We start from the raw sequence: 26,644 nt of genomic DNA on the forward strand, positions 1-26,644 counted from the left end.
GGGAAAAATAAGAGTCGGTAATGGTATATATAAGGTAAAAAAAATAGAAAGGGGACTGGATTAGGGGTAGGAAGGAAATCAAAGGAGGGGTCTTGGGGAAAAGCATTGTGGGTATATAAGAACAAACTGTAATGATTGTGTGTGTGTGTGTGTGTGTGTGTGTGTGTGTGTGTGTGTAGTCACAAACCCATTACTTTGTATGATAACTAATACGTATATGTGTGATGTTTATCAGCCATGGAGTGTAGGACATCCAGGTGTAGGTGGAACAACAGAGTTGGGAGGTCAGCTACTTCCTCTCAGGCTAAGCTGGGATCTACAGACCCAGCCCAGCAAGCCAGTGAGCGCTGACAGGTGTTCTCAGTAAATCAGGGGTTCTCAGCCAGCAGTGGACTCATGGTCAAGAAGAGTCACTCCCACAGCAATGGGAAGCCTGAGCCAGCCAGTAAGACCACCACCAGCAAAGCCTGTGGGTCTGGGGTCCTGGGTGACAGGGAGATACGGTTCCACGCTTGACTCTCCCTTCCAATTGCTCAAGTAAGTTGTCCATCCTTTTGAGGTTTCTCAGCAGCCACTGCCACCTGGGCCCGGGCAAGATGCAGTTGGCATCATCTGGCATTTATCAGGGGGAGAGGAATCACATTAAGACCCAGCCTTGACTATTTTTTTTTTCTGAGATTAATGGACTAGTCACTTTAAGCTACAAGGCCTCAGACAAGACTGGGACACACAGCATTATGGCAGGTGGCTACACAACATAAACATCCTCAGCTCTCTAGCCCCCTATGATCATGTGTTCATAGCCTCAACCTACTAACGATGCCAGTGGTACCAAAAGTGGTATCACTAACTCTGGCTTTGAACATCTTGCATCTAGGCTAGGGGGAGGATTTCTTCTCAAAACACAAGAATGTCTAACAGTAGGCTTCATGGGTGTCTCTGTTTCTCTGCCCTTGACTCAACCTTCTCTCAGCCCTCTACTGATTACAGTTCTAATAGCTAAAGGAAGTTCTGGGGTTTATTTTGCCAGCAGCAGGTTTAACATTTGTGACTCGGGTTGGTGACCTGCCTTTCTCCAGCTGTTTTGGAAATGAAGAGTTCTGTGCCTGCTAGTCAGCACCTGCCTTGCTGAAGGATGGTGAGGACCATAGGTTTCCTCTCACTGCTGCTTCCTGGACTCAGGTGATGATTTGAATAGTAGTATTTGAGAGCCAGGGGGCCGGCATTTATCAGAGCAGGTGATTCTCGTGAGAGCCAGGCCTACAGCACAAGGAGCTGAAAATACTGTTTAACAGTCAAATAAGACAAGATGCCTGGAAACCCAAACAGAGAAGAGGGAGCCGCATGGTGGAAGGCAGGACTGGAGTTCCCCAGCAGTGGGCGTGATCCTTCCTTTACATTTAATGAGAAGGCAGAGCTGATGAATCTATACATGCTTCCTAATAATTCCCAAGTGGAACAGCAGCTGTCACCAGGCCTTAAGAGGGCTTGCGGGAAACGCTTCTACCTTCTTCTCTTGGAAGAGAAAGATGATGATAATTGAGAGTGTCTGGTTGAAGCTCAATTCCTGGACGCAGGCCTCGGAGCTGGGGGCAACCGTAGAGATCACAGTTAAGTGGCTCTCTCACAGTGTAGAGTCAGGGAGCTGGCCCAAGCCCGGAGGGGAGAAGCCGGATGACTTGGCTTGGATTACAGGGCAAAGAGAGAAGAGAGTCCACGTCCTCAGACCACAAGCCCACACTGTCCCCTGCACTGTGCACACTCTTGCCACTGGGTGTCACATCTTCTTCCATCTCCTATCACTATTACAGTGCCATGCCACTCTTCCAACAAGGAACCAGGACTCACGGTGCCAAGCAGATGAGCCTGGCTCCACCAAGGCGTAAGGACAAAGACCTGGAGTGACCTCCCTTCTGTGTGTTCACCCACCAAGTGAGCATAAGAAAGTTGGCTTGAGAGGGAGCCCTTCCCTAGTCCAGGAAGCGCTAAGTTCCTACACTTAGGCTTAATGCTAGCACGTGGACTCCTGTATCTTTAACCCAAGAAGAGAGAAAGAATTACATCTACCACATTCAGCCCTCCTAAGGGATAAAGCAACCATATCCCAAATCTAAGCACAGCTGGACAAAGACCCGGGTCCTCTGGTCCCCACCTTCTTTCACAGCGTAGGGAAACAGCTCCTGAATGGAGAGAGTAGGGTGGTGCTCACTCTCTCCCAGCCAACACTCTAGTGAGGAGATGCTGCAATTTAAAGGGCTTACCTTAACCACAGCATCTCGCTCCTGGCTGCAAGGGCCAGTAGACGGATTCATTTACTGAGAACTCCAACAAGACCCACAGGCCTCGGGAGACACACGTCATGACAGGAGAGACAGACTTCAACTCCAGAATCACACAGGTTATCTACATATCTTCTACACATGATTCCCGTGGGTGGTGACCTTACTTGGAAATAGGATCTGTACGATGTAACCTAGTTGCAATGAAGCCGCACTGGAGTAGAGTGGACCCTGAATGCAAGAAGTGCTGTTCCTATGAGGAGGACACACTAAGTCACAGACATAGAAGGAAGCTATGAAAAGAACCTAACCTGGAGACGAGCAGGGAGTGGATTGACAACACAAGCTAGGGGATGCTGAGGACTGGGGACAGCCAGCGGAAGTGAATAGAACCTCCCCCAGCAGAAGAACCTACACCATCGCTTCTGGTTTTCAGACTACCAGCCTCTATAACTACCGGACGACAGATTGTGACTTTGTTGTGCCCCACTGTGATGGCAGTGGAACCCAGGGAACATATGCAATGATCCATCTACTTCGTATCTGGCCCAGTCAACAATTAGAATCTAGAACCTGAAAAATGCTTTTCTAAGGAGAGAATAAACCAAGAATACTACGACCAAGGTTGGAGGGGGCTCTGACATGGGATGTGTGGGTCTAGAAATCTAAACCAGACAAGGAACCAGGCTGGAGAGGCAGAAGCAAGCCTAGAATGGAGTACTAGGGGAGAAGGAGATGGAGTTCTTGAAGATGGAGTGTTGTGATTTGGACACTGTTGTCCCCAAAGGTCCATGTGCTGCAAGTCTGGTCTCCGAGGTAATAGGACAGAGAGATGGCAGACATTAAGACATCTAGATGTGGTTATATCATGAGAATACTGCCTTCAGGGATGGATAAATGTCTTTCAAGAGACTGGCTTGGTTCTCTCAAGATTGCGTTAGTCAGATCTCTTGAGAGTGAGCTAGATCTCTCAGGACAGAGTTAGGTCTCTAGGAACAGATTAGTCACGGGGAGAGCATGTATTTATAAAGCAAATCTGCCCGTTTTCCTCTCAGGAACATTCCTTCTCTGTACTCCATGCTCTCCCTCTTCACTACCACGCTGTTAGGCAGCGCGAGGCTCTTTAGCAGAAGTTGGGAACATGCTGGCCTCATGTCCTTGAAGTCTCTCACCTCCAAGATGATGAGCTAATGGTAACCCTTTACCAAGTAACCACACTCTGTGTGAGTGACCATGACATGGGTGAAGAACAACAGCATTGAAGGGCTTGGGGACAGCAATTAAAAGCACTAAGTGTCCCATCCTGATTTAGTGCCTTGTCCCTTGGTCAGAGGTTCTGGAGGAATATACAGTATCGGTGGCCAGAGTGCCAAGGGTGGATGGTTAGGACAAGAGAGAGAAAGGAGGGCCACCAAGAAGGAAGCTCCTGGGTAGGATGAGGCATTTCTGTCCTAATTGGAAAAAAAAAAAAAAACATACAAACAAAAACCCACAATAGGTGGGAGGGGATGAGACCACTGGGAACGAGCCCAGTTTGATACAAGGCTGATGTGAGCATTCTGTCTGTGTTCAGCTTTATTATGCTCCTCAGGACAAGGTCTCATCAATGTATCTCATTAGCTTTGCCAACGCAAGGGTGACACAGGACTACTTCTCGTGAAGCTTGTTTCCCTGGGTCCCCCTCTAATCCTTACTGTGAATTTACTTGGAATAATTTGAATCTTTTGGAAAAAATAATTAGCATGAGGAGTGAATTGATCGTATTCTGCAATACAGAATCCTACCTTCTGATTAGACTATGCTGTAACACGGGACTTGTCACATCACATTTATCTCTTCATAGCTTCCCTCAAAACCCCATCTCTAGTTTGGTACCTTAGAAGCCAGTGTCTGATGAAATGGGGATAGTTTTGTTATTGTGATGTTTTGGTCCAGCTGCCAAACATGTCCTCTTAGGAGGTTATAGGTTTCACAAGGGAAAATAAGGGTAAGTAAGAGAGTTGGGTTTGTCCAGTCAATTGTCCCCTCCCCCTGCTGTGATGCCTTTGAAAGAAGGAGTCTCTTGTAAATACTTGAAAAAGCATTGTGCTTAGTGGCATACACCTTTAATTCCAGCACTCCGGAGGCAGAGGCAGAGGCAGGAGGCTCTCTGTGCCTTGAAGCTAGCCTGATGTACATAGTGAGTTCCAGGACAGTCAGAGCTATGTAGAAAGACCCTGTCTCAAACAAAAATAACAAAACAAAAATAAACAAAAACATGCAAAAGCATTTCACAAATCCTTTCTATCTCAGAACAAAGTTGTGTCCTGAGCATGGAGCTCTCTCGTAGTCATGTGACATATTAATGTCCAAATGGCTGTGACTTTAAAGTTAACTCTTCTGCTTTGCATTTATATTTCCTCAGCCCCAATAATGTAAAACGCTTGGGGAGAGTGGATGATAGTCCAAAGCAGCATTCTCCTGATGTCTGTCACTGGGAGTCACTAGCACCAAGGACATGTTCAGGTGGAATAACAGCATTTTATTATGGAGTTTGATTCCTTGCAGTTCTTTACTTTGGGAGTTACAAGCAAATTTTCCTCTTACCCGGGGGTTGATATACTCAGTTCTGGGCATGGTGTATCTTGTTCTTTTTTTGTGTGTGTTTTATACCTGGGTACTTAGGGCATGAAAAAGCAGATCTTCTGCTTCCAGAAATCTCTACTTTTCTGAGCCATGGTGAGGTATACAAGGCAGGGAAAAAAAAAAAAAAAAGGCAGAGGTTGTCCACTCAGATGTGTCCTAGAGAAGCTGACAGGCCAGGCACGGAGAGTCCCGAGAGCAGGAGTTGGAGGATCTGAGTCTACTTCAGACCAAGGCTTTCCTCCAGATATAGTTAAACGTATGCATTATGCCCCAAGTACCTAAGATCAGCTACTACCTTGAGCTACTGGGGCTAACTCCATATCATTTCCCTGCATGCTCTACTCTTCAAGTCAGTGCATCTCTTTGCTAGAAGATCAGGCCATGCCCTTTGGGGTGCCACACCAGTCAAATGGGCAGACAGCCCAGCTTCCATCTAACCCTTGTCTTAAGTTCACACTACCTGGTAGCTTTTGCTTCCTAGGCTGTGCCTTGCAGGCCAGCCTCCAGTTTTCAAGGCCCTGGTGACAACCTTACGCTCTCCTGACTCCATTCACTGCTTTAGCTTAGCTTTCCTCTAGACAATGAATGTCTTCACCTTGAGATTTACTTTCCCTCCTTCCCCTGCATCAGGACCATACTTGCCTGAGCATAGAAGAGGCTTAATCCTTTTCCTCTAAATAAACTACAGAGATGATATCTAGGTGCTCAATTCACCCAGTAAATTAAAGAGTTTGGGCAGGACACCCTGAGATACGTCTTAAGCCGCTTGCTATTTAAGAATAATGTACTATGAAGTGATAAGTTCTATAAAGAGGCACAATTATCATGAACACTGGTGACACCCTGCATGATGCTGATGTCTCTTGGGGCTTATAAGTCATGTTAGGGAACACACCGTGCCCTCAGTGGCCAGTCACTGTCACATATAGTCTGTGGCCGAGTGAGGCCCAAATATCTCATGGAGTTTACAAAGACAACTTCAAATATGGTCAGGCTTTTTCCCTGAGAAGTCCTTGAGAACACAGAGGCATAGCTCCAGAGTCTTGTTATTGTGTCTGAGAGAGACAGGAAAGCCCGATCCAGAGGCACCGTGGGCTCTGGAAAGGGAGACACCAGATGGCTATGTTTAATTTCCTTGGGCTCTGTGACCTTTGAATCCATAGAACAAAGACTTTCTCTGGAGAACGGGGTCCTGCTAAAGCAATCGCTGTGGCTGGTCTAGTTTAAACTGTTAACACAGCAACATGAGGAGAAGCCAGCACAGAGCTACCACCGCAGTCTCCACAGTGCTGGGCATCAAGGCCTCCAGATGGAGCATCTAATTTAAAAGCATCTCTCCTCCAGCAGGCGCCTGCGGTAGTTTGAATGAAAATGGCCCCCAAAGGGAGAGGCACTATTAGGAGGTGTGGCTTTGTCAGAGGAAGTGTGTCACTGTGGGGATGGGCTTTGTGGTCTCCCATGTTCAAGCTATGCCTAGTGTGGCACTCAGTCTCTTTCTACTGCCTGAGGATCAAGATGTAGGACTCTCAGCTCCTTCTCCAGCACCATGCCTGCCTGCAGGCTGCCATGTCCCCACCATGACGATAATGGACTGAACCTCTGGAACTGTTAGGCAGTCCCAGTGAAATGTTTTCCTTTGTAAGAGTTGCTGTGGTCATGGTGTCTCTTCACAGCAACAGAAACCCTAACTAAGACAGCCTCTATTTCTAAAGGCAGGAAGCAGAGGGGCTTCATAATGAATGGGTTCTAAACTCAGCCAGCACTAGGGTTGAGTGCCAGAGTCTCCTCTCAGTGTGTACAACCCACATGGACTGCTGGACAAACGTAACAAATGGTGGGAGCCTGAGCTTCAAGGAGCTGAGGTAGCCTCAGTGACCCACACTGAGAGCTGCTAAGGGTACCCTGCTTCTAAAATGATGGTGCTACCCCATGGACAGCCACAACACGACCAGTCATTCCTTCCTTCTCACAAGCCCTGTGACTGCCAGAAACTGGGAACTTTGTGTAGGGTCAGTCTCCAGCACGCACAGCTCGCAAAGGTGTGTCCCTGGGTCCTGGGGGCCATGGTGAGCAAGGAAGTCTTGAAAAGCCTCCAAAGAGAGGCAATGTGCCAGCGGCCAACCACCCGAGGGAACCAAAGGCGATCTGGTCAGGCACAGGAAAGTTTGCAGACAGGCTCTCTCTGAAAGTCAAGCAGCATAAGTTCACCCTGTGCACAGGGCTGCCTAGGCTGGAATCTGCCACCATGAGCTAGATAAGGTAGGTGGCCCAAGACGAGCCCTCCAGCTTTCTTTATCTTGCTCATATGGAAAACATGGATGATGGAAAGACTTACTGAAATGAAAAAAATCATGCTCTTTAATGATTGCATGTGAAACACACACAGGCAAACAAACATATGCATACATATACATACATGCATATACACATACACATATACACATGCATGCACAGTGCTTAGAAGGCTGCTGGCTCGTGAACTAAGCTCAGTATTATATGCAGAAACATGTCTTATACTCCAGGGATCATGTGCTTTCCATTTCCCAGTAAGGGAGATAGAAAGTGCGGAGCAGCTTCTCATTCCCAGACCCCCTCTGCACCCTCTGACCTCAGGAACTCATAGGGACTATGCAAAGACAGTCACAGTCACAGGATATTGCAGAGACATTATAAATATGATGACCCAGAAATACGGTCACCATTTCAGAATCTTCTGGGGAGTCCCCATCGAAGGGACACCTGAAACAGGGTGACTTTGGTGGAACTGGGGCAAGAGAGGAGCTATAACCTCAGGACACCAAGACCTTGGGAAGGAACCTGAGCAACCATTTTTTTTCTTTCTCTGTTAACTGTGTGCGTGCATTCGTGCATTTGTGCATTGTGTGTGTGTGTGTGTGTGTGTGTGTGTGTGTGTGTGTGTGAACATGTGAGTGCTTGTATGCCGAGATCGGAGGTGTTGGACACCCCCTTCCACATGCTTTGAGGAAAGGTTTCCTGTTTGCTTCCGTGTAAGCCTGAAAGCTCTGGGGGATTGTCCTGTCTCTCTTTCTCATCACACTATATGAGTTCTGGAGTTACAGATGTGCACTATTTGTGTCTAGCTTTACACGTGTTCTGGGGATGTGAACTCGGATACTTAGGGTTAAGCAGCAAGCATGTGACCCACGGAGCCATCTCCTCAGCCCGTGACCTTCTTTCTTGACATGGGAACAGGATCATTCAGGATGGCCTCTGGTACCACAGAACTGCCCAAGGATCTTGGCCTTCATGAAGCTTCTTCAATGACACACAGGCTAATCTCGTCCACTCAAACCCAGAGGAAGACAGGGAACTTTCGTGCCAAGAAGGGAACCATGGAGAGCTCTGTTTCAGCAGGCTGGACAGTTCCAGCAGGCTGGACAGTTCCAGCAGGCTGGACAGTTCCAGCAGGCTGGACAGTTCCAGCAGGCTGGACAGTTCCAGCAGGCTGGACAGTTCCAGCAGGGCTGACGGCCTTCATCAGAACCCTCTTTTGCAGAAGCGGAATTGGAAAAGTAAGCAATAAAGGAAACCACATGTATAATGACATCAGGAGAGTGCTCAGCAAAAGTCATTATCTCCAGAAACTCAAATGCCATGTAGCACTAACCATCTCCAATCACACTGACTTTGAACCTACCAGGATGAATCCTGCAATTTGGAGTTCTTGATTCACGGGTTACAAAGGCGATGCCGGATTTGTGATTTGAAACCACCCTTTCCTTACACTGTGATTACATCTCAATTTGTACCCAGTTGGCTTAGAGGAGACATGGAAATTAGGGTAATAAGCAGGAGGCTCCTGCCCGGAGCAGCAGAGCTGGGGAACAACTTACTTGTTGAAGATTTTGGCTCTCTTAGCACTTGAAAAATTCTCCAGCTGCAGGGACTCTTGAGTGAGGAAAGCCACGGCCAGGTGAAAATAGTTGTTCCACAGCTGAAAACCAAAAGACCGAGGAGACACTAAGTTGTGGGATAGCTTAACAATGGATCTCAGAAATGCTCTGGGCAGTTATCATCCTGAAATGCTTAAAACAGCATTGCAAGCCAGCCCTCCGGGTGTGATTCATAACTGAGTGTGAGGCTCAATTCACCAGGGCAAACTCCTCTAACCTCTGCTTGTGCCTCAGTTTCTTCAGCAATAACATGAGGTTGTTAGTAGTATCTGCCTGGGTAGGCTTCCTGGAAGGCACAGGGATTATGACTTGCAGAAGTAGTGGCTACAGATATGGTGGTGCTGAGCATGCATTGAATGCTGCACGGTTTTAGCTTTGTTAGCATGTGATGGAGCCCCTCTCTGAAGAACAGTATACCCTTGCATGATTTACGACTTTTTATTATACCAAAATTATGCATACACCAGACAATTAGGGAAAACATGTAAAAAGATCAAACCTCCATTTCAAGGATTTATGGACTGTATATGATTTGAAGGATGATCTTTAGAAGACATTGTAGATGCCAGTTTTTCTCATTTACAAACCAGGGATAATATCCAAATGCGATAGCTACAAAGAGTCACATAAAGATAAGACGTTCCCATTACCAACTCTGAGCTTAATGACCTGTGAAAGGTAGGAATTCAAGAGCATCCCCAGGATTTAAGAGTGTATGTGGCCCCCTTTATCTGGCTCTCCCTAGGATATGGCCGTGCCTACAGTGCTGCGGACCATCACAGAATTAGTCCAGGATGCCCTGGTCACCCATCTCAGGATGCTCACAGCTACAGTAGGATGGAAGCTGAGCAGATGTCCCTAATCTCAGAATACCCAGAGTTTAAGATAGAGCAAGAAGACTAGCACAGGATGGGAGGAAGATAGACTGCAAAAAAACCCTTCAAATGCTGTTACTTTTCCAAGTTCACAAGTCCAGTAACCCAACGTCTCAGAGGAGAGGTTCAACTAGCTGATTTTAAACTAGGTGCAAGAAGAAATGCACAAAAAGAGCCAGGGCATTTCTTTCTATCTATCTATCTATCTATCTATCTATCTATCTATCTATCTATCTATTATCTATCTATCTATCTATCTATCTATCTATCTATCTATCTATCTATCTACCTATCTACCCATCCATATTATTATTATTATTATTATTATTATTATTATTATTATTATTTTAGTTTTTTTTTAATTGAGCCAGGATTTCTTTGTGTAACCTTGGCACTGTCCTGGAACTCGCTCTGTAGACCAGGCTCACCTCAAACTTAGAGAGAGCCTCCTATCTCTGCTTCCACAGTGCTGGAAACAAAGGCATGCACCACCACCACCGCCTGGCATTTTTTTTTTTTTTTGGGGGTGGGGGTAGGTCAATTCTTAAGAGAAAATAAACTTGGAGGTGCAGATTCCGCTGTCTGTCTACAGAGCTGAAGTAATGAAACCACTGTGGTAAGAGCACAGGAAACAGAATCCCTACAAAAGCAGGTTTGCAGTTTAGCCACGGGCAGCATGCAAACTCACTGGAGACAGAAAAACCCAATCATGAAAGTGGGGAGAATGAAGAGAGACCCTGATCCTAACGCTAGCTACGGAAATCTTAGGTGGATTAGTAACTGGAAAGGAAAAAAATCAATCCATTAAGCAGAACTCTGAAGGTAATTGCTGATATTAACTACATTGCAGATAACTCAATCGACAACATTAAGGCCATTGAAGATTTACTGCACTAAACCTAAGACCACATAATCACAAGAGAAATGCCAGGTCTGACTACAGAAAAGTTAAATAACTTTATATCATAAACTTGAAACCATGAATAGGATAGAGTCCCAACTAAATTAAAAATACTAACAACTAACACAAGCAAAAGGAATGGCCAGAGAGTCCACAGCAAAAATCCCCAAAGCTGATAAATATGCTTAGCTTGACTGGTCATAGAAATGTATCGACCAGAAAAATTCATATAAACAAGAATCCAAAATTCTAAAGAAAGGCTGCAAAGAGTTGCTTCCTTCAAAAGAGGCTAGTGGGGATGTTCTGGTTAGCTCAGTGGGTCATGAGACAAAACATAAAGACAGGAAGGTAAGAAAGACACTTGTAATGTGGAAGGCAGGTTGACAGAGGTGGGAGGCAGCTAGGAGAAGATGGGGTTGATGAGTGAGAGGAAGGAGAATGGACTCCATCCATGGATCAAATTCTTTAAGAAGATGATTTAAAAAGTTTTGTAAACACACACACACACACACACACACACACACACACACACACACACACACGGCCAGTGAAGGTGCTACTGCTAAAACACTTTTAGGAGGGCATTTCGACACTGTCCATCAAGTTTAAATGTTCATCCTGTTTGCCAGCAATCATCCTTTCCTAGGGGGTGCATGCACTGACATCATGGAAGCCTGGCTCAGGACAGTGAGAAGCAGAAACTCTGGACCATTTTGCAGGGGCAGCTGAGTAAGTGAAGGCATGTTCATGCTGTGGAGTAGGACAAGACTGTAAAACACTCGGCATGAGCCAATGCATGTTAAAGGCAGGATGAAATCCTGTATCGGCCCACATAAATGCATCTGGTGTCAGGAAGAGGGCAGAGGGGTTAGTTACAAGTTACTCCTGCAGAGCAGGAATGTTGCAAAGAGTAGAGGAAATATTTCCTAACAACTCATTCACCGCATGTGAATCTTTGTTTATGACATCTGAAAACAAGCATCAAGCAGAGAAAAACAATAAAAAAGTGAAAAAGAAAAATAAAATGAAAGTAACGTTGCTAGGGCTGAGGATGTGGCTTTGTTGGTAGAGGGCCTAGCTATCGTGCACATGCCCAGCACCCCTCCCTCCACACACACTTAGGCAGGGCGCATACAGAAGAGGTATTTGTGAAACAGGAGGACTCACTATGGACACTACAGGTGGCACAAAGCCAAGTCTGAGAGTCTGAGGGGGAGAGAGTTTCAGAAGCAATTAGCTCAGTGAAGCACACCAGATTCTCCTCCACTGAACCCTTCATCTTGTCTTAGGACGATTTGAGACAAGGCTGGCAGCCAGGCATAGTGGCACTCGGTGGCCTGCCTGCCTCCTGCCAGGAGAGTCCCTCCTTGCCACTCTGATTCAGTACTTTCTCTTGGAAACAACTCTATTTCCTAACTTGCTAAATGGAGCAAATACAATGGGAGCATAACTTTCACTCCTCGGGTTCCATTTCCACACCCCCCGATGAGAGGTCCATTAGGATCCAGGGATTAGAGAGAGAGATGACTGGAGCTGACCAGCCGTTTGTTTTAACATGATTCTCTCACAAAGGGGCTGTCTACCTCCTTTTACCTGCAGCTCAAAGTTGGCTTGATCCAGAAATTTCTTGTTCAGCATATCTGCATACTGATTAATTGCTCGCAGAAAGACTCTGAAAGATCAAGAGAAAATGGCATAATTACATACTTAGGCTTTGGCACCTTTGTAGGTTTGGCATTTCAATTAGGATTCCAGACTGTCGAGAATGTGAAGTCTCCAAGTCCTGTGTGAAGTTGGGAGGTTTTGCCAGTGAAAAACTCTCAGAATTATATGCAGATGTTGTCCAAATTAATGCAGAAAATTAGCACGTATAGAATGAAAGAAACAGACCAAAATAAGAGCACCTGAAAGTAACATTTATCACAAAAATACCCCACCTTTCAAAAAAGGAAGGAAAGGTGTAAATAAAATCCTTCCCTGAAGTTACAAATGTCTTACCGCTTCATAATCAAATCTTCTAGCTAGTTGGCCTTGGGTTTGGAAGCACTCTTCGTGTGTAAGCCATTAGGCTTAGCACGATTTGGTACAATGTTACTGTACATGGAGGTACAGCCACTATCAGTACCATCTGTCTTTTATCTAATTTCAATCATTATTCTCTTAATAAAAGAAAATTCAAAAGGCTTTCGAAGATAAGAAAGTGACCTGGCAAAGATTTTAGAGGCATGGGATCCTTTGATTGGATGATAGGTATAAGGGTGTGTGTGGTGTGGGTACAGAGAGGCCAGGTGAGGGCACCGGATGTCTGGCTCTCTAACTGTGCCTCAGTCCCTTCACACAGAGAGTAAGTCTTTGACTGAACCTGGAGCTAGGATGGTGGCTGGTAAGCCCCGAGGAGCCTCCGGTAGCCTCTGTCCACTGAGTGCTGAGGTAACCAGTGCGCACACCATCCCTAGCTTTTTACACAGGTGAGAGATTTGAACCCAGGTGTAAATACTTGTACAGCAAGGGCTGGACCCCACTGAGCCATCTCCCCAGCCCCAACAATGCCCAATTTCCAGCACATTTCTCAACACCTTGACTTCTATTTTTCTATGATAACATGTGCAATGTGGGCTGTCAGTGAGGACTCTGGAGTACTGTCTGTCCTCAGCTTGTTCACTGGTAGACTTGTTTTATAACCCTTGGGAGCGTTGACAACAGAAAAGCTTAGTCCAGCTACTTCTTTGTAAATGGCATTCTCCCTTTGCACAAAGCAAGGATGCAAGAGGAATTAGCATTAGGTCACAGATAATAAACTTAATTACCTCTCCTCATTTAGACAGCAGGAAGCAGCTACAATGTGAGGGAATCTGGGTTACTTGAAATCCCCATTCTCTGACAGCACTATCTCTTTAACTAAGCATGCTTGCAGAAGAAGCTCCCTCGGTCCTGCCACCACAGAGTTCACTATAGATTAGTGGTTTTAGGAGTACGGGGAGGGGGGGGTAAGGGGGGGAGGGGAGGAAGGAAAGGACACTCCACTGGGGCTTCAAGGGGCCTCTGGCAGTGTCCTTTCCATGATATTTGTCACCTTTTTTTAAATTTTATAATTAATTTTACATATCAGCCACGGATTCCCCTGTTCTCCCTCCTCCCACCCATCCCCCACCTCCCCCCCAACCCACCCCCCATTCCCACCTCCTCCAAGGCAAGGACTCCCCTGGGGATTCAGCTCAGCCTGGTAGATTCAGTTGAGGCAGGTCCAGTCCCCTCCTCCCTTCACCTAGGCTGAGCAAAGTGTCCTAGCATAGGCCCTAGGTTCCAAAAAGTCAGGTCATGCACTAAGGACAGGTCCTGGTCCCACTGCCTGGGGGCCTCCTAAGTAGCTCGAGCTAATCGACTGTCTCACTCATCCAGAGGGCCTGATCCAGTTCCATGGGGGCTCCTCAGCAATTGGTTCACAGTTCATGTGTTTCTGCTAGTATGGCTATTTGTCTCTGTGCTTTTTCCAATCGTGGTCTTGATATCTCTTGCTCATATAATCCCTCCCCTCTCTCACTGATTCTCACTCTCTTGAATGCAGCACTGTGAGTCAGGAGCTGCAAGCATCATTCCCTCAGAAAGCCAAACAGCAGGGTGGAGGACCCACACAGGCATGCCGCATGGCCCCTGGTGGAGCGTGCTATCTCAGCCACTAAAGAAACAGTTATCTGTATTCTTTCCTGGAGACATGAAGACATAACCAGATTGGAAGAATGGGCTTTTTTAAGTGTCTTGTAATGGAGGACCATGGGGATCACTGCCTTGTCCATTAACCAAGAGCCCAGACTTGGCAGCAGTATCCATTGTCCAGGAGATTGCAAATCTAGGATGCCCAATTACGTTTGAGATATAGCTCTTGGTGGTGAACTCTGTTAAGTGACTTAGTTATTGCATTAAAGCTGAATGCAGGGTATTTAGAGATCCTGATGGACTACTACATGGAGCACAGAACTAAGGGCATTCCTTGTGTAGGTATATAAGAAGCCCGGCGATGCTTGCTAGCCTCTAGTCTTGGGCTGGTACCTATCACACCAGGCTCAGCCCTCAGAAGTACAACATGGACCAAAAGAAGATGATCTCCTTATATACCCAAGTCTTGGCCTTTGTGTTCAGATGGGGGCCACATTCATGGTACAATTACAGAATCCACAGACCCTGCCTCAAGCCTCCATGGAACACAATTTCCTGTTCTCACAAAAAATGGGCTTGCATCAAGTCCAAGAACTCCAAGCTTATATAGCTGCAATAACTTTTCTATTTTTTTCCTTCAGCTTTTGTGGACATTCCCCAGAGTACCTTACAACCCTTAAGAGCTGTAAGTTGCTGTCCCCAGCCCTTGATGACAATAATGATAGTTTTAGCACAACATGGATTATTATTACAGGGTAATTATTTTGCCTCTAGACAACACCCCAACAGTTGCAATATGCTACTTCTAATTAAGCTCTGGAACAGTTTCAGCTAGTTAAATAAAGATATTTCTCAATTGCCCCCCCCACCTACCCTTTAAAGAAAAAGAAACCATGTCAGGCTGAAACAATATGAAGGCTGAACACAAACTTTTTTAATGAACTGTCAGCTGAGAAAGAGCAGTGCTGAAAGATAGATTCTATAATTTAGATTCCCTATAAATTTTTTAAAGAGCCAGGACAAAACTCCAAATAACACAGAATACAAGTTGCATGAAGAAAACCAGGGGAATGATCAAATAAACACTACAATTAATGCTGTAAACAAGATACAATGGAATACGGGCTCAGTGCAGCAGGATAGCACGACCTGCACAGACCCACCAGGAACGTGTGTAAATAATACCTGACAGTTCACAGTGATGGCATGAAAAAGCTGCTATGCCCCAAGTCTTCCTGAAAAAAACCAATTAGCTAACTAGGCAAAAGGAAACATAAGCAGTGGCTATTTTTGGTAGGATGACCTATTAGGCACTGTAATCCTATGTTGTTTCTAATAAATCTCAAACTAAGAAGCATAAATGCACAAAATATATTAGAAGCTTTTGCATAGCACTTGCTTTGGGGCATAGAGGGGTGTGAAGAGGATCCCAAGTTGTTCAACTAGACAGGTTCATGATGCCTTATTAGACTATATAGAATAAAGGCTTTCTTCCAAGTGTGCCCAACCAAGCAAGATCTCAATTGGGTTTGAGAGGAAGTGACCATAGGATAGGTGGACAGGTGAATAGCCCGAGGGGGATTGCCTTTACACACTGGTGATTCTCTCTCTGCTCTACACTGCTGGAGTGGACTTAGAAGAAGAATCAGAAAAAGAAACACTCCCCTCTCTGACAATGGGTAAATGTTAGGGATTCAAATACACGGGTTTTGTCTGCTTATGGGGGTTAGTTGGATAGGTGGATAGATGAATAGAAAGGTGGATAGATGCATGAGTGGGTGGGCCCATGGGGAAAAGAAAGAATAGGTAGGTGGGTGTATGATGCGTGGGTAAATGGTAAACGAGTGGGTGATGGACAGATAAGCAAGTCTATGGATGGATACGTGAGTGGGTGAGCAGTGGGGTTGATGGATAAATGGACAGGTAGGTAGGGAGATAAGTAGATGAGTGGATGATGAGTGGGTAAGTAGTGAATGGGCAGGTGGATGAATAAATGGGTAGATAGGTGGGTTGATGGCAAATGAATGGATAAGATGGCCTAGAAGATCAAACCGACTCATATCAGAGGCTCAAGTATTTGGCATTTTCTCTCTATGCCTGGAGGCCCTGCTTTCTAAGTTGACTTTCTATGGCAGGGTTTAATCATTTTCATTTTTGTTACCCAGGTTTCTGATGAGGCTTGGCAGCTGTAGCTGGGCATTATTCCCTTTTCTTCCTCTTCAACTCCAGAGCTCATTCCGTTACTCTCCTTATCTCTGGCTCATTTCTTGATGAAAAGAATCTTGCCTTTTCCACATCAAGAACCTCCAAGGCATCTCAGTGGATCCCTTGCCAGCATGTATATTCTGAAAGGCTCTGTTCCAAGGAACCATATGTTTGCAAGCACAGTAAGAGATGTCTTTAAGTCAAGGTGAATGTTAGGAAGCATCACCAATCCAAACAAAATCCTCCATCCCTCAGCTTGCTCCAGGACATATCAGTAGAGGCCAGGTACAATGTAAAAATATGAGAACGATGCTTGCAGGGAAGAAGTACCAGAACAGCCAAGCATTCTATTCGTGCAGAAGAGCTAGAGGCTCAGTAGGGGAAAACCGTCAATCATTAGGCAAACAGATCAAGCTCTGTCTTGTTTAGAGCCTGGGCAGTGGTAACTTCTAAACACCTAGCTAATGGTATAAACGTTCAAATGCATTCATAGATGCTCTCCCAAATGATTCAAATGATTAAGAAAAGGGTAAGCTTGCATTTAAATAGAGCTCTTTCCAATCATTTTTAATCTATGGAAGGATTTATTTATAATCTAAAACTTTGGGAGATAAAACCCTACACAGAGATAAATAATACAAAGAGAATCAGAGGCAAATCATGTCATCCTAAAAAGATTAAAAAATGTCATCAGGTCGAGAGCCTGCAAGTTTTATTTTCAAAAACCCAGTAGAAAGAAAATAATCTCCAGGTACTTCGTAAGCTAGTCCTGTATCTAGGAATTCAGGCTACAATGCTCAAAGCTGTTACAGTATAATATGTACACATTGTGTGTATATGTGGGTGTGCACATACATAGCATGTGTGTAGAGGTCAGAGGCTAAAGTAGGGTGTCTGTCCTCAATTGCTTTCTACCTTTTGTTTGAGATAGAGAACTCTCATTGGTTGGAACCTCACCATGTATGCCAGGCTAGTTGGCCTGTGAACTTTTAGATATCTGTCTGTCTCTACTACTGGGATTACATACATGGGCACAACACAGCTCTTCTTACATGGGTTTTGGGGATCCAAATGCAGGTCCACATACTTACAACAGAAGAGATGTACTGATTGAGCTACCTCCCTATCTCATATTACACAGTTGTTGTTGTTTGTTTTTTTTTAAATTGTGCCAATGAAAGGAAGAAGTAATTCCCCAAGCCAATATAATTCAACTAACCAAACAACAAAGGAGGTTTCTCTGACAAGCTCTTCTATCTGAGGCAGTCATTGCTGGGGGCTTTCTAGTAGAAACAATGCTCAATTCTATCCTGTCATTCTCAACTAAATTTAATTGTAGTTGACACATTTACATATTTGTACAGTTAAAGTCTTAATCGAATTGTATCTACATATCTGTCAATCAGTGCTTTCCTCTGCATATAAACATTTAGCTATGCACCAAGTAGCTCAACATCACAAAGACATGAGGAAGATATAAGGTGACAGATATATTAATAAGGATGATTTAACCATTCCACAAGATGTATATATGCCACCAGAATACTCTACATCCCGTGAATATATGAAACAACTGCCAATTAAAATTAATTTCAAAAGGAAATGTTACATCAACTAAAGAGGCAATTTAAGTGTCTCAGTGGTTTATTAGAACATCAGTCCTTTGGAACTTTCAATCTACAAAGTTTGCCTAGTTCAAGATTTTGAGACTGAAAGTGAAGAAGAGACATCACTACATGTCCCACAGTCATCGAATACTATCATCTCCTGCATGCAATGATGGTTACCCCTTGGTTAACTTTGTTGGCTCTGGAAGCTCTTGAGACTCACTTTGGGTTGGTCTGTGAAGGCATTTCTAGGAAGGGTTAACTGAGGGGGAAGACTTGCCCCAGAGTGAGTGGCATCTTCCAGAGGCAGCCCATCTACAAAGTGGTCCTAGGGCAAAGCGGTGCTGTTGTCATCCTTTGCTGACTTGGGAGCCCAGCTTCTCAAGCCTTCTAATATGGACTAAATCCCAGCAGCTCTCCAGGAGTTTTCCAGGCCTTCAGCATCAGATTGGGACTACTGAGGCATCTAGTTACTGGATTCTCAACTTCTCCAGTAGGTAAATAGCCAATGTTGAATTACCTAGTTCATATCGTCTAAGTCAATCTAATAAATCCCCTTTGTATATATATTCACTACATTGGTTCTGTTCTTCTAGAGAACCCTGGCTAATAGGACACACTACAAAATCTTAAGTTGTACTCATGATTATGACTATGCTCAAATGTCTTGGTGGATGCACCTACCAGAGGTGTTTGCTGAGTTCCAAGCCTCCCACCATGAAGTTTGTAGAGAACTTTCCAGTGTTCTGGACTTTCTGCCTTAGTGCTTATCACGACCTTTACAAACATGGTCAGGGTCAGGAGATTCTTCTGCTCTAGTAAGAGATCATCTGGAAAAGGCTGCCTACTGGGATAATGCAGGTGATATATGGGGCACTAAAAGTAACCCAGCCACACTCAACTGAGAAAGGAACTTAACAATTGCAAAGTCATCAGCAGCCAGTTTAATTACAAGGACTGGCTCTAAAGTGACTATGGTGCCACAGCTTCAGACATCTCTATCGTCTCTGTTACACAGTGCTTGCTGCTACAAAAACTCAAAACTAGATGCCTCATCACTAAAGAGGGGAAAAAAATATGGAGGATGGTGCAAAGCCTCCAGGAACTGCAAAGTCAGTTTCAAAATTGTGAGGCTGAGGGTTTTCCTAATTTCTTCCCCAAACTCACTTTAACTTACATAATTAGATTGCACAGTTCAATATGAGGGCATTTAAACACTTCTGGCATCAAAACAAGTCGCTTTGTGGGGGAAAAACTGCATCCTTTACTAAAATGTTTTGCCCAAAGTGGGTAGAAAAAAACAAAACAAAACAAGAAACAAATTAGAAGTGACAGATCCCATCCCAGCAGGACAATGAGTCAAATGCAGGAGCTGGAAACGTGCCTTCAAAGAATTTCTGCAGAATTCAGGAATGCTGGGGCAAAAAAAGAGGTAAGCTAAGGAGAAGTGACGAAGGAAAGGCAAAGAACATCACTTCAATTAAACGGGAAGGGGAGGCCGCAAATGCTGAATGTCGGCAAGTCAGTTCTGCTGCCCAGTCCACAGCTTGGCAGAGCAGCTTTCCTGTCAAGTCAGTGACCAACTGGGGTCAGTGGCTTCCTCTTGAATGACCAAGGGCCTGGCTATCCAACATTGCCTCAGCAAAACTGTGTGGGAAGACCAATGTCAGCAGACAGAGAGCCAGCTCCATTGAGATTATCGTTAACTACGAACGTGGGGTAGAATCATGCTTGCAGGTGGACAATGGAGGCAGGATGGGGTCCAAGGACTCTAATGCAGGGAAGGGTCATGGGTAGTTGGGAGCTCCAAAGCCTAAAGCCTCTGTCACCACCATTTTATGTCTGTGCAACTCTTGCAACAGTTCCCCAAGATTTCTTCATTTCTTTTTCAAATCAATAAAGACTTAAACATCCATCAAGCTCTTAACTAAAATCCTAATTGCCCTAAGGTTTGTTTTTTGTTTTTTTGTTTTTCCTGCTGGCCAGTGCTGGTAGAAGGCAGGGCTGAGTTGCAGACAGGAATACAGAGAATTTTCTGGCAGTTCCTGCCCTGGACCTAGGTTGTGCCATCCTCACTGCAAGGTCTCCAGGAGCTCAGATAGCTGGGCTCTCACCCTGTAGTCCTGTTCTTGCTAAAGGAGCAGGGCAGGATTCATGCCCAGCCCTACCTTCCACTGAAACATACTCCCCCTCAAGGAATCATGAGGGCTGAAGGGGCCATGCCAGGTGGCTGCCTCCTGCCTGGATCTCATGTTTCCTCAACACCTGACCACTCCGCTTCCTGCTGCTCTGTTGTTCCAGGTGCCCTCTCTGTTACAGGCACTGCTGTTAGCCTCATACAAATTACATTATTTAATGAGTTTAGGAGTTATGGGGTATAAATTATCTGATACTTCACACACACAAAAATTGAGGCTAAGGGAGGCAGAAGACCTACCTGAAAGAGGTAGGTCCAGTCTTGGGCTGAACTCCAATGACCTCACACTGCTTCCCTTAGAACACAAACAAGGTAGCCAGCAAGACCCAGGTCAATGCCTGTACCTACTTGCCTTTCACAATGTAGTAAGGATAGCTTCCAACAGAAACCTAAGCAGACAGTCCAACATGAGCCCCTCCTCAGGCTTCCAAAATGATTAGACTCTGCCTATGGCTGCTTCCTACACCTCCATCCCTTATCTCTCCCACATTGTTTTTTATATTTTTATCTCCAGCAAAAATGGACTAGAAAGTACAGAGCTACTAGGTGCTCTGTGATGCCCCTCTCCCAAACATGTCCAGCCTCCTCTAGTAATCTCCTTAGCTGAGTGTGGTGCATTTTGACAATCTGAACCTACATCAACTTCTGAATGCCAGTTCTCACCCAGAGTCCATGGTTTACATTCCTGCCCACTCCTTGTGCTGTGTGTTCTGTAGTTCACTAATGTATAGCAGATACCCCCCATATGACAGTATCATAAAAAGCATGCCCACTGCCCCCAAGAAATTCTGTGATCCACTTTACTCATTTCTCTTCTCTCATCCCTGCCTGGCAGCCATCAATCTAATTATTTTCTGCATCATTCTCTCAAGTCAAGGGAGAAAGGGTTTCTTCTGACTTACAGTTCAAAGGTGCAGTTCATCATGGTAGGGAAGTCAGGGCAGCAAAAGCCTGAAGCACCTGGTCCCATCACATTCAGAGTCAGTCAGGAATCATAGAGGAATGAATGTATGCTGCAGCTCAGCTCCTTTTCTCTACAGGCCAGCATTTCAGCCAGGGGATGGTGCTACCCACAAGGGACAGATCTTCCCACCTTAATTAATGCAGTAAAGATAAGATAATCCCCCACAGGCATGTCCAGAGGCCCAAGTCCCAAGTGATACTAAAGTCTCTCAATTTGATAATTAATACTAACTATTAATCTAGGTATACGTGTGTTTACTCTTTTAAAAAACAGTGCAATATGAATAACATATGTTTGATCATCTTAGGGAGTTTAAGGCACGCATTTCAGCAACACTGAACACACATACATCACTCTAAGCCATCATCGCTGTCTATCTGCAGAGCTTATCTTACAGGTGTGAAGCCTCAGCCATTAAACAGTGATTCCCTACTGTATCCATCTCCTTGTCTTTGGTAACTGCCTTTCCACTGTCTATGAATTTGACAGCTCTCAGTACCGAATACGAGTGAAATCATAAAGAATTTATATTCCAGTGAGTGGTTTTCTTCACAAGCAAAATACCCTCAAGGTTTGTTTATGTTGGTTTGGGTGTCACATCCCTTACTCTTAAGGCTGGGTAATACTTTATTGTAAAAGTCATATTGTGTTTGTTGCCGACCTGCTGATTGGTCAGGAGTTGTTCTCAGCTTTTGGCTCTGTATAGTTATGAAGCTCAGTGTAAAAGTATCTGATTTCAATGCCTTTGGGTGTCTACCTGGAAATGGCACTGGCCACTGTAGTGATGATACCATTACAGGCTCTCAAGGAACTACCATGCTATTTTACATGGTGATTGCATGCACTATTTTATGTCTCTATTAACAGTACATTAATCCCAGCACTTGGGAGGCAGAGACAGGTGAGTTCGAGGCCAACCTGATCTACAAATTGAGTTCTAGGACAGCCAGTGCTTTTACACAGAGAAATCCTATCTCGAAAACTAAAAAAAGAGAGTTCTAACATCTCTAAGTCCTCATCAAGGCTTGCTTTCCCTTTTGAAATTCTGATAGTAGCTATCTTAAGATACCACCTGAGAAGAGAAGCAGTATAAAATTTTATGAGAACACAGCCATGCCTACTCATTAGAGATGATCCATGGCTGTCTGCCCACCATAATAAGACTATGGCAATGGGTGTGGGTGGGGTGGAATAAAAAAAATGCTGGCCAAGGAGTACATAATGAGTTAGGTAGAAAGAATAGATGCCAAGAGATCGATCTATGTACAGCAGGTGCCTACGGATAAATGTGTTCATGGAAAACTATGAAGAAAGTGGCTATTAAATGCCTAGCCACAAAAAAAGGCACTAATGTGGGTTAATTCATCTGTGAATTCATCTGTGAATCTACAACCCATAGATATTTCAAAACAATTGTGTTGCACAGGATCAAAAAAATGCACTGTTATTCCTCAAATAAATAATAAAAATCCCGAGGGCACAAGCTGCCTCTCTCTCCAATCATCTCCTTCTTCTCACTCTCCTGGGTCTCCCACCCGTGCCCAGGCAACTTCACAGTAAATGTTGTATTTAGTGACAGACTGAGTAGTGAGGCAAATGTGATCCTCCAGTGAACAGTGGGAAGCGGGGCCGTCTCTAGTGAGGGTGGAGACAGGGAAGAGAGTGCATGATTTGATTCTAAGAATCAATCATGGTAAAAAAGAAAGAAGGGTCCTGGCTGCCCCATAGAGTCCCTTTACCAACACCCAGTGCCTTCACCCTCCCCTCTCAGGCTGCTCCAGTGGTTCCCCTCATCTCCCAGTTGGATGGTTAAAGGACCATGATGTGAGATGATGGAAGACGGACTGGCTGGAGGCAGAGGCAGGATGGACGGGGGAGCAGTAATTCTTCAGGCTTAGACACAAGCCCACAGATCTTGTTAGGGTGTGGGTAGCATCCTGACCCACACCGGAGTCTTTTCTGATTTCCAGATACACATGAACGTGGGAGGGTTGGAACAGAGAGTTAGGAGTTAAGAGTTTAAGGAGATGAAATGTTTGGGGACTAAACAGCAATGTTGGCGGCACAACTCTGCAGATGTAATTAATGCCACTGAACTGCACACCTGAAAACAGGAGAAAGGCAAAATTTTATGGCATATATATTTTAAAATAATAAAGAAGAAAAACAGGAGAGGGAAAGGAAATGGCATTTTCTAGAAACTGCAGTAGCGGGAGTCAGGATTTTCCTCCACCATCACTGTGACTCAGTTCCATGCTTTAAAACAAAACAAACAAACAAAAAAATCTCTAACCTAAACAAACCAACCAACCTGGGAATAAGAATGTGTGTCTTTCACTCTCCAAGCCCCAGGCTGTTCAGGTCCAGGAGTCTGAGGGGCATTGATAACCAGGCATAAACAAAGACAGCACCAGAAACCTAACAAGGATAACAACCACAAGCCTGCAGCCTTGGGCCCTGGGGTGCCTGTCACAGAGCTTGGGAGAGGGGTCAGCCACATGCCTTGAGGTGCACTGGATCTTATCCCCCCAGCAGGCAGCAGGGGATCCTGTACAGAATCAAGTCTAGTACAGATAAATGCACCTTGTGAGGACCCCCGGGGTCTGCTGTAAAGTTGAAGGTGGAAATTCTTTAGAGAAGTGGGCAGAACAAAGGAGACAGCACCTTTCAAGTCAGCTCCTGCTCTCACCGACCAGCTCTGCCTAGGACTTGTCCTGGTGCATCTGCAACACTTGCTTAAGGGCACTTTAATCATTTAGCAAGCTAATGTAACTTGCTCCAGGCTCCTTTGCCACGGGCTAAAAACTGGGACAAGATTCTTTGGCCACTCCAGGGGCCTAGGTGCCTGAGAGCATTCTGCGAGCAGCTACCTGGCACTTGGCATTTTCTACATTTCCCTCATCCTCACTGGAGTGTGGCTAATTCTTCTCACTACCAGCTTTGTTTCCCAGGAACAGTGGCCTGCTGGGTCTCTGTGTGAGAGGAACCTGGAGGGTATAGGAGGTAGGGAAGGAAGGTGGGGAAAGAGAAACTTCCATACTCCATAGTATTATATAGACACGCCTGCACTCCATATTGCAGAAAAGAATGGAAGGCTACTTTGTTAATAGCTTAGTGCTTTATAGGGCTAAGCTATTCATTTGTTCTGAGTTAACCCCGTCACACCCACCTCCGAGGCCTAGAGGAGTCCAAGGTCAACATCAGCCTACTCTCACTAGGCTTGGGAATTCAAGAGCTGCCAGATTCCAGACATTTAAGGAACAAGGAAAGAGCAGGAGGGGTGACGACCGAGAAGCATAGACACCTCAGGTCTCAGAAAGGTGGCTCCCTGCCTGGGCTACTTCTGTCGTTAGTCTGACAAAAAGGCTTAACAAAGCAACGCACAGATGGAAGGGCTGCTTTGGGCTCACTCTTTGAGGCTAAGACACAGTCTGTCACAGAGGGGAAGTCACAGAGACAGGAGCTTGAGGCGGCAGGTCACATCACACCCACAGTCCTGAAGAAGAAAGGCAGAGGAACGCTGGTGCTCCGCCCATTTTCCTCTCTGTCTCTAGTCTAGGACCCCAGAACATCAGAGTGTCCTCCCACACTGAGAGGGTAAGCCTTCCAACCTGAATTAACTCAGTCTGATAACACCCTCGAAGACCTCCCCAGAGGTGCGTTTCCATAGTGATTCTAAACCCAGTGAAGCTGACAATGAAGATCAGCCATCACACCACCTGACCAGAGAGGGCAAGACTGAGCTCTGGAGTGACTGACCGCAAAACTGCTGTCAGGATGCTTTCCTCAACCGGTCCTCCACTTTAGTTTTGGAGATGGGGTTCTCTCACTGAACCCAGAGCTTGCTGTATCAGGTAAGATGGCTGGCTAGTGGACTCCTGGATCCCACTGTCTCCGCCTCCATGCCTGATTTTTATGTGGCTGCTGGTTATCCAAACCCAAAGTCCTTATGTTTGTGCCGCAGGCACTTTCCTCACTGAGCTGGCTCCCTAGCCCCTAAGCTGCTTGTTTCAAGGTCTGCTAATTAGTGATCTTAACATGGAAAGTCCCCTTTCAATGCAAGGACCATCGCTGGCCTAACAATGTACATTATTTATGGTTCTGCCCATACGGAGGTGGTGGTGGATTGCCCCAGGGCAAGGGTCCTTGTGGTCATGTGGGAACTCTGCTGACCATGGTAGACTGGCTCTTTTCGGCCCTGGTCACAACAGAGCCACGGAGCTCAAGGCCAGATGCATTTTATAAGTCCTGCTGGTGTTGTCCTGCAGCCTGGAACTCAGGCAGAGAGAGGTTCTCCTTTCTTGACCCCAGTGCCGACATGAGTCTTTGAGGGAAAGTGGAGGAGAGGCCAGAAAGAGAAAGCAAGAAATACTAATGTGTACCAGGCTTGAGAGAAGGGACTGGCCCTTCCAGAAGCTGTTGTTCCGCCATCCTCTGAGTGACACTTCTTATTACCAGGCATAACCTTATTTGAAGCCTGTGAGGCCATCTCATTCCAAGCTCATTTGCTGGCTGGATTCAGTGTAGCAGCCTAGACCATGAGAGCTCAGGCATTGAATTATGATTTTGTTTTCCTTGCAGTAAAAAAAAAAAAAAAAGTGCATCCCCCAAAAAAGTTGTTTGTATTTATATAATTGCTCAGAGTCACAAGACAGGGATCAGCCTTCCTTCTTTCAGAGTGTGGTGTGATCTAGTTGAGTCAAAGCACTCTGTGCTGTGCATGTTACAACCCTAAGCAGACAGGAAGCTGGATAGAATCATGTCTCCGAGGCCCTCACACTACAGCCCACAGATTAAGCCCACCATCTGCTTATACCTGTAAACAAAATTTTATTGGCATAGAGTAAGCCTGTACAGAGCTGAAAATGTGCTCTATCATTTGAAACAGAGTTTTATGTAGCCTAGGCCAGTCTGAAACCCTTATATAGCAGAAGATGACCTTGAACCCCTGATGGTCTTGCCTTTACTTCCTGAGTGCTGGGATGAGAGATGGATACTGAAGTGCGCTCAGGCTCTAGTCTGGGGCTTTATGCCTGGCCAGCAAACACTCTATCAGTTGGACTACTATATCCTTAGCCCTGTGATCTACCAATGATTTAACAAATTCATTTAGTAATTCATTTAACAAATTAAAGGAGAAGACATAGTCATTGACCCCCAAACCCAAGATCACCTTCCGGTACTTACCCCCAGTAAACTCACAAATCCATCCCCATTTCCAGATGAAAATCTGCTATCTCTTACTATTAAGGCCACTTGACCCTGCTTCATCTATCCCAGACATAGTCTTCTCATCCTTGGAACAAAGCTACCAAATGACCTTGACCTTCTGTCTCATGAACAACCAGTCCTGAGATTTGGAAAATGGATTCCAGTCTTGCTTAGGGCTGAAAGTCAAGTCAGTGTGACAGTTAGATGAACAG

The 26,644-nt window shown here is 45.3% G+C and overlaps 1 protein-coding gene across 2 annotated transcripts in view; it reads right to left on the reverse strand.

The window, feature by feature from the left end:
* The window catches only part of Dock1 (dedicator of cytokinesis 1), a 514,664-nt gene that overhangs the window by 91,503 nt on the left and 396,517 nt on the right, over positions 1-26,644 (reverse strand). For both annotated transcript variants that reach the window (XM_028868987.2, XM_028868996.2), the window contains exons 30-31: positions 12,188-12,266; positions 8,759-8,859 (exon numbers count right to left, since the gene is read on the reverse strand). In XM_028868987.2, the coding sequence (XP_028724820.1) occupies positions 8,759-8,859; positions 12,188-12,266 (180 nt within the window). The remainder of the gene's footprint in view (positions 1-8,758; positions 8,860-12,187; positions 12,267-26,644) is intronic.

This window comes from Peromyscus leucopus, chromosome 1 (assembly GCF_004664715.2).
Source record: "Peromyscus leucopus breed LL Stock chromosome 1, UCI_PerLeu_2.1, whole genome shotgun sequence".
Classification (NCBI taxonomy): domain Eukaryota; kingdom Metazoa; phylum Chordata; class Mammalia; order Rodentia; family Cricetidae; genus Peromyscus; species Peromyscus leucopus.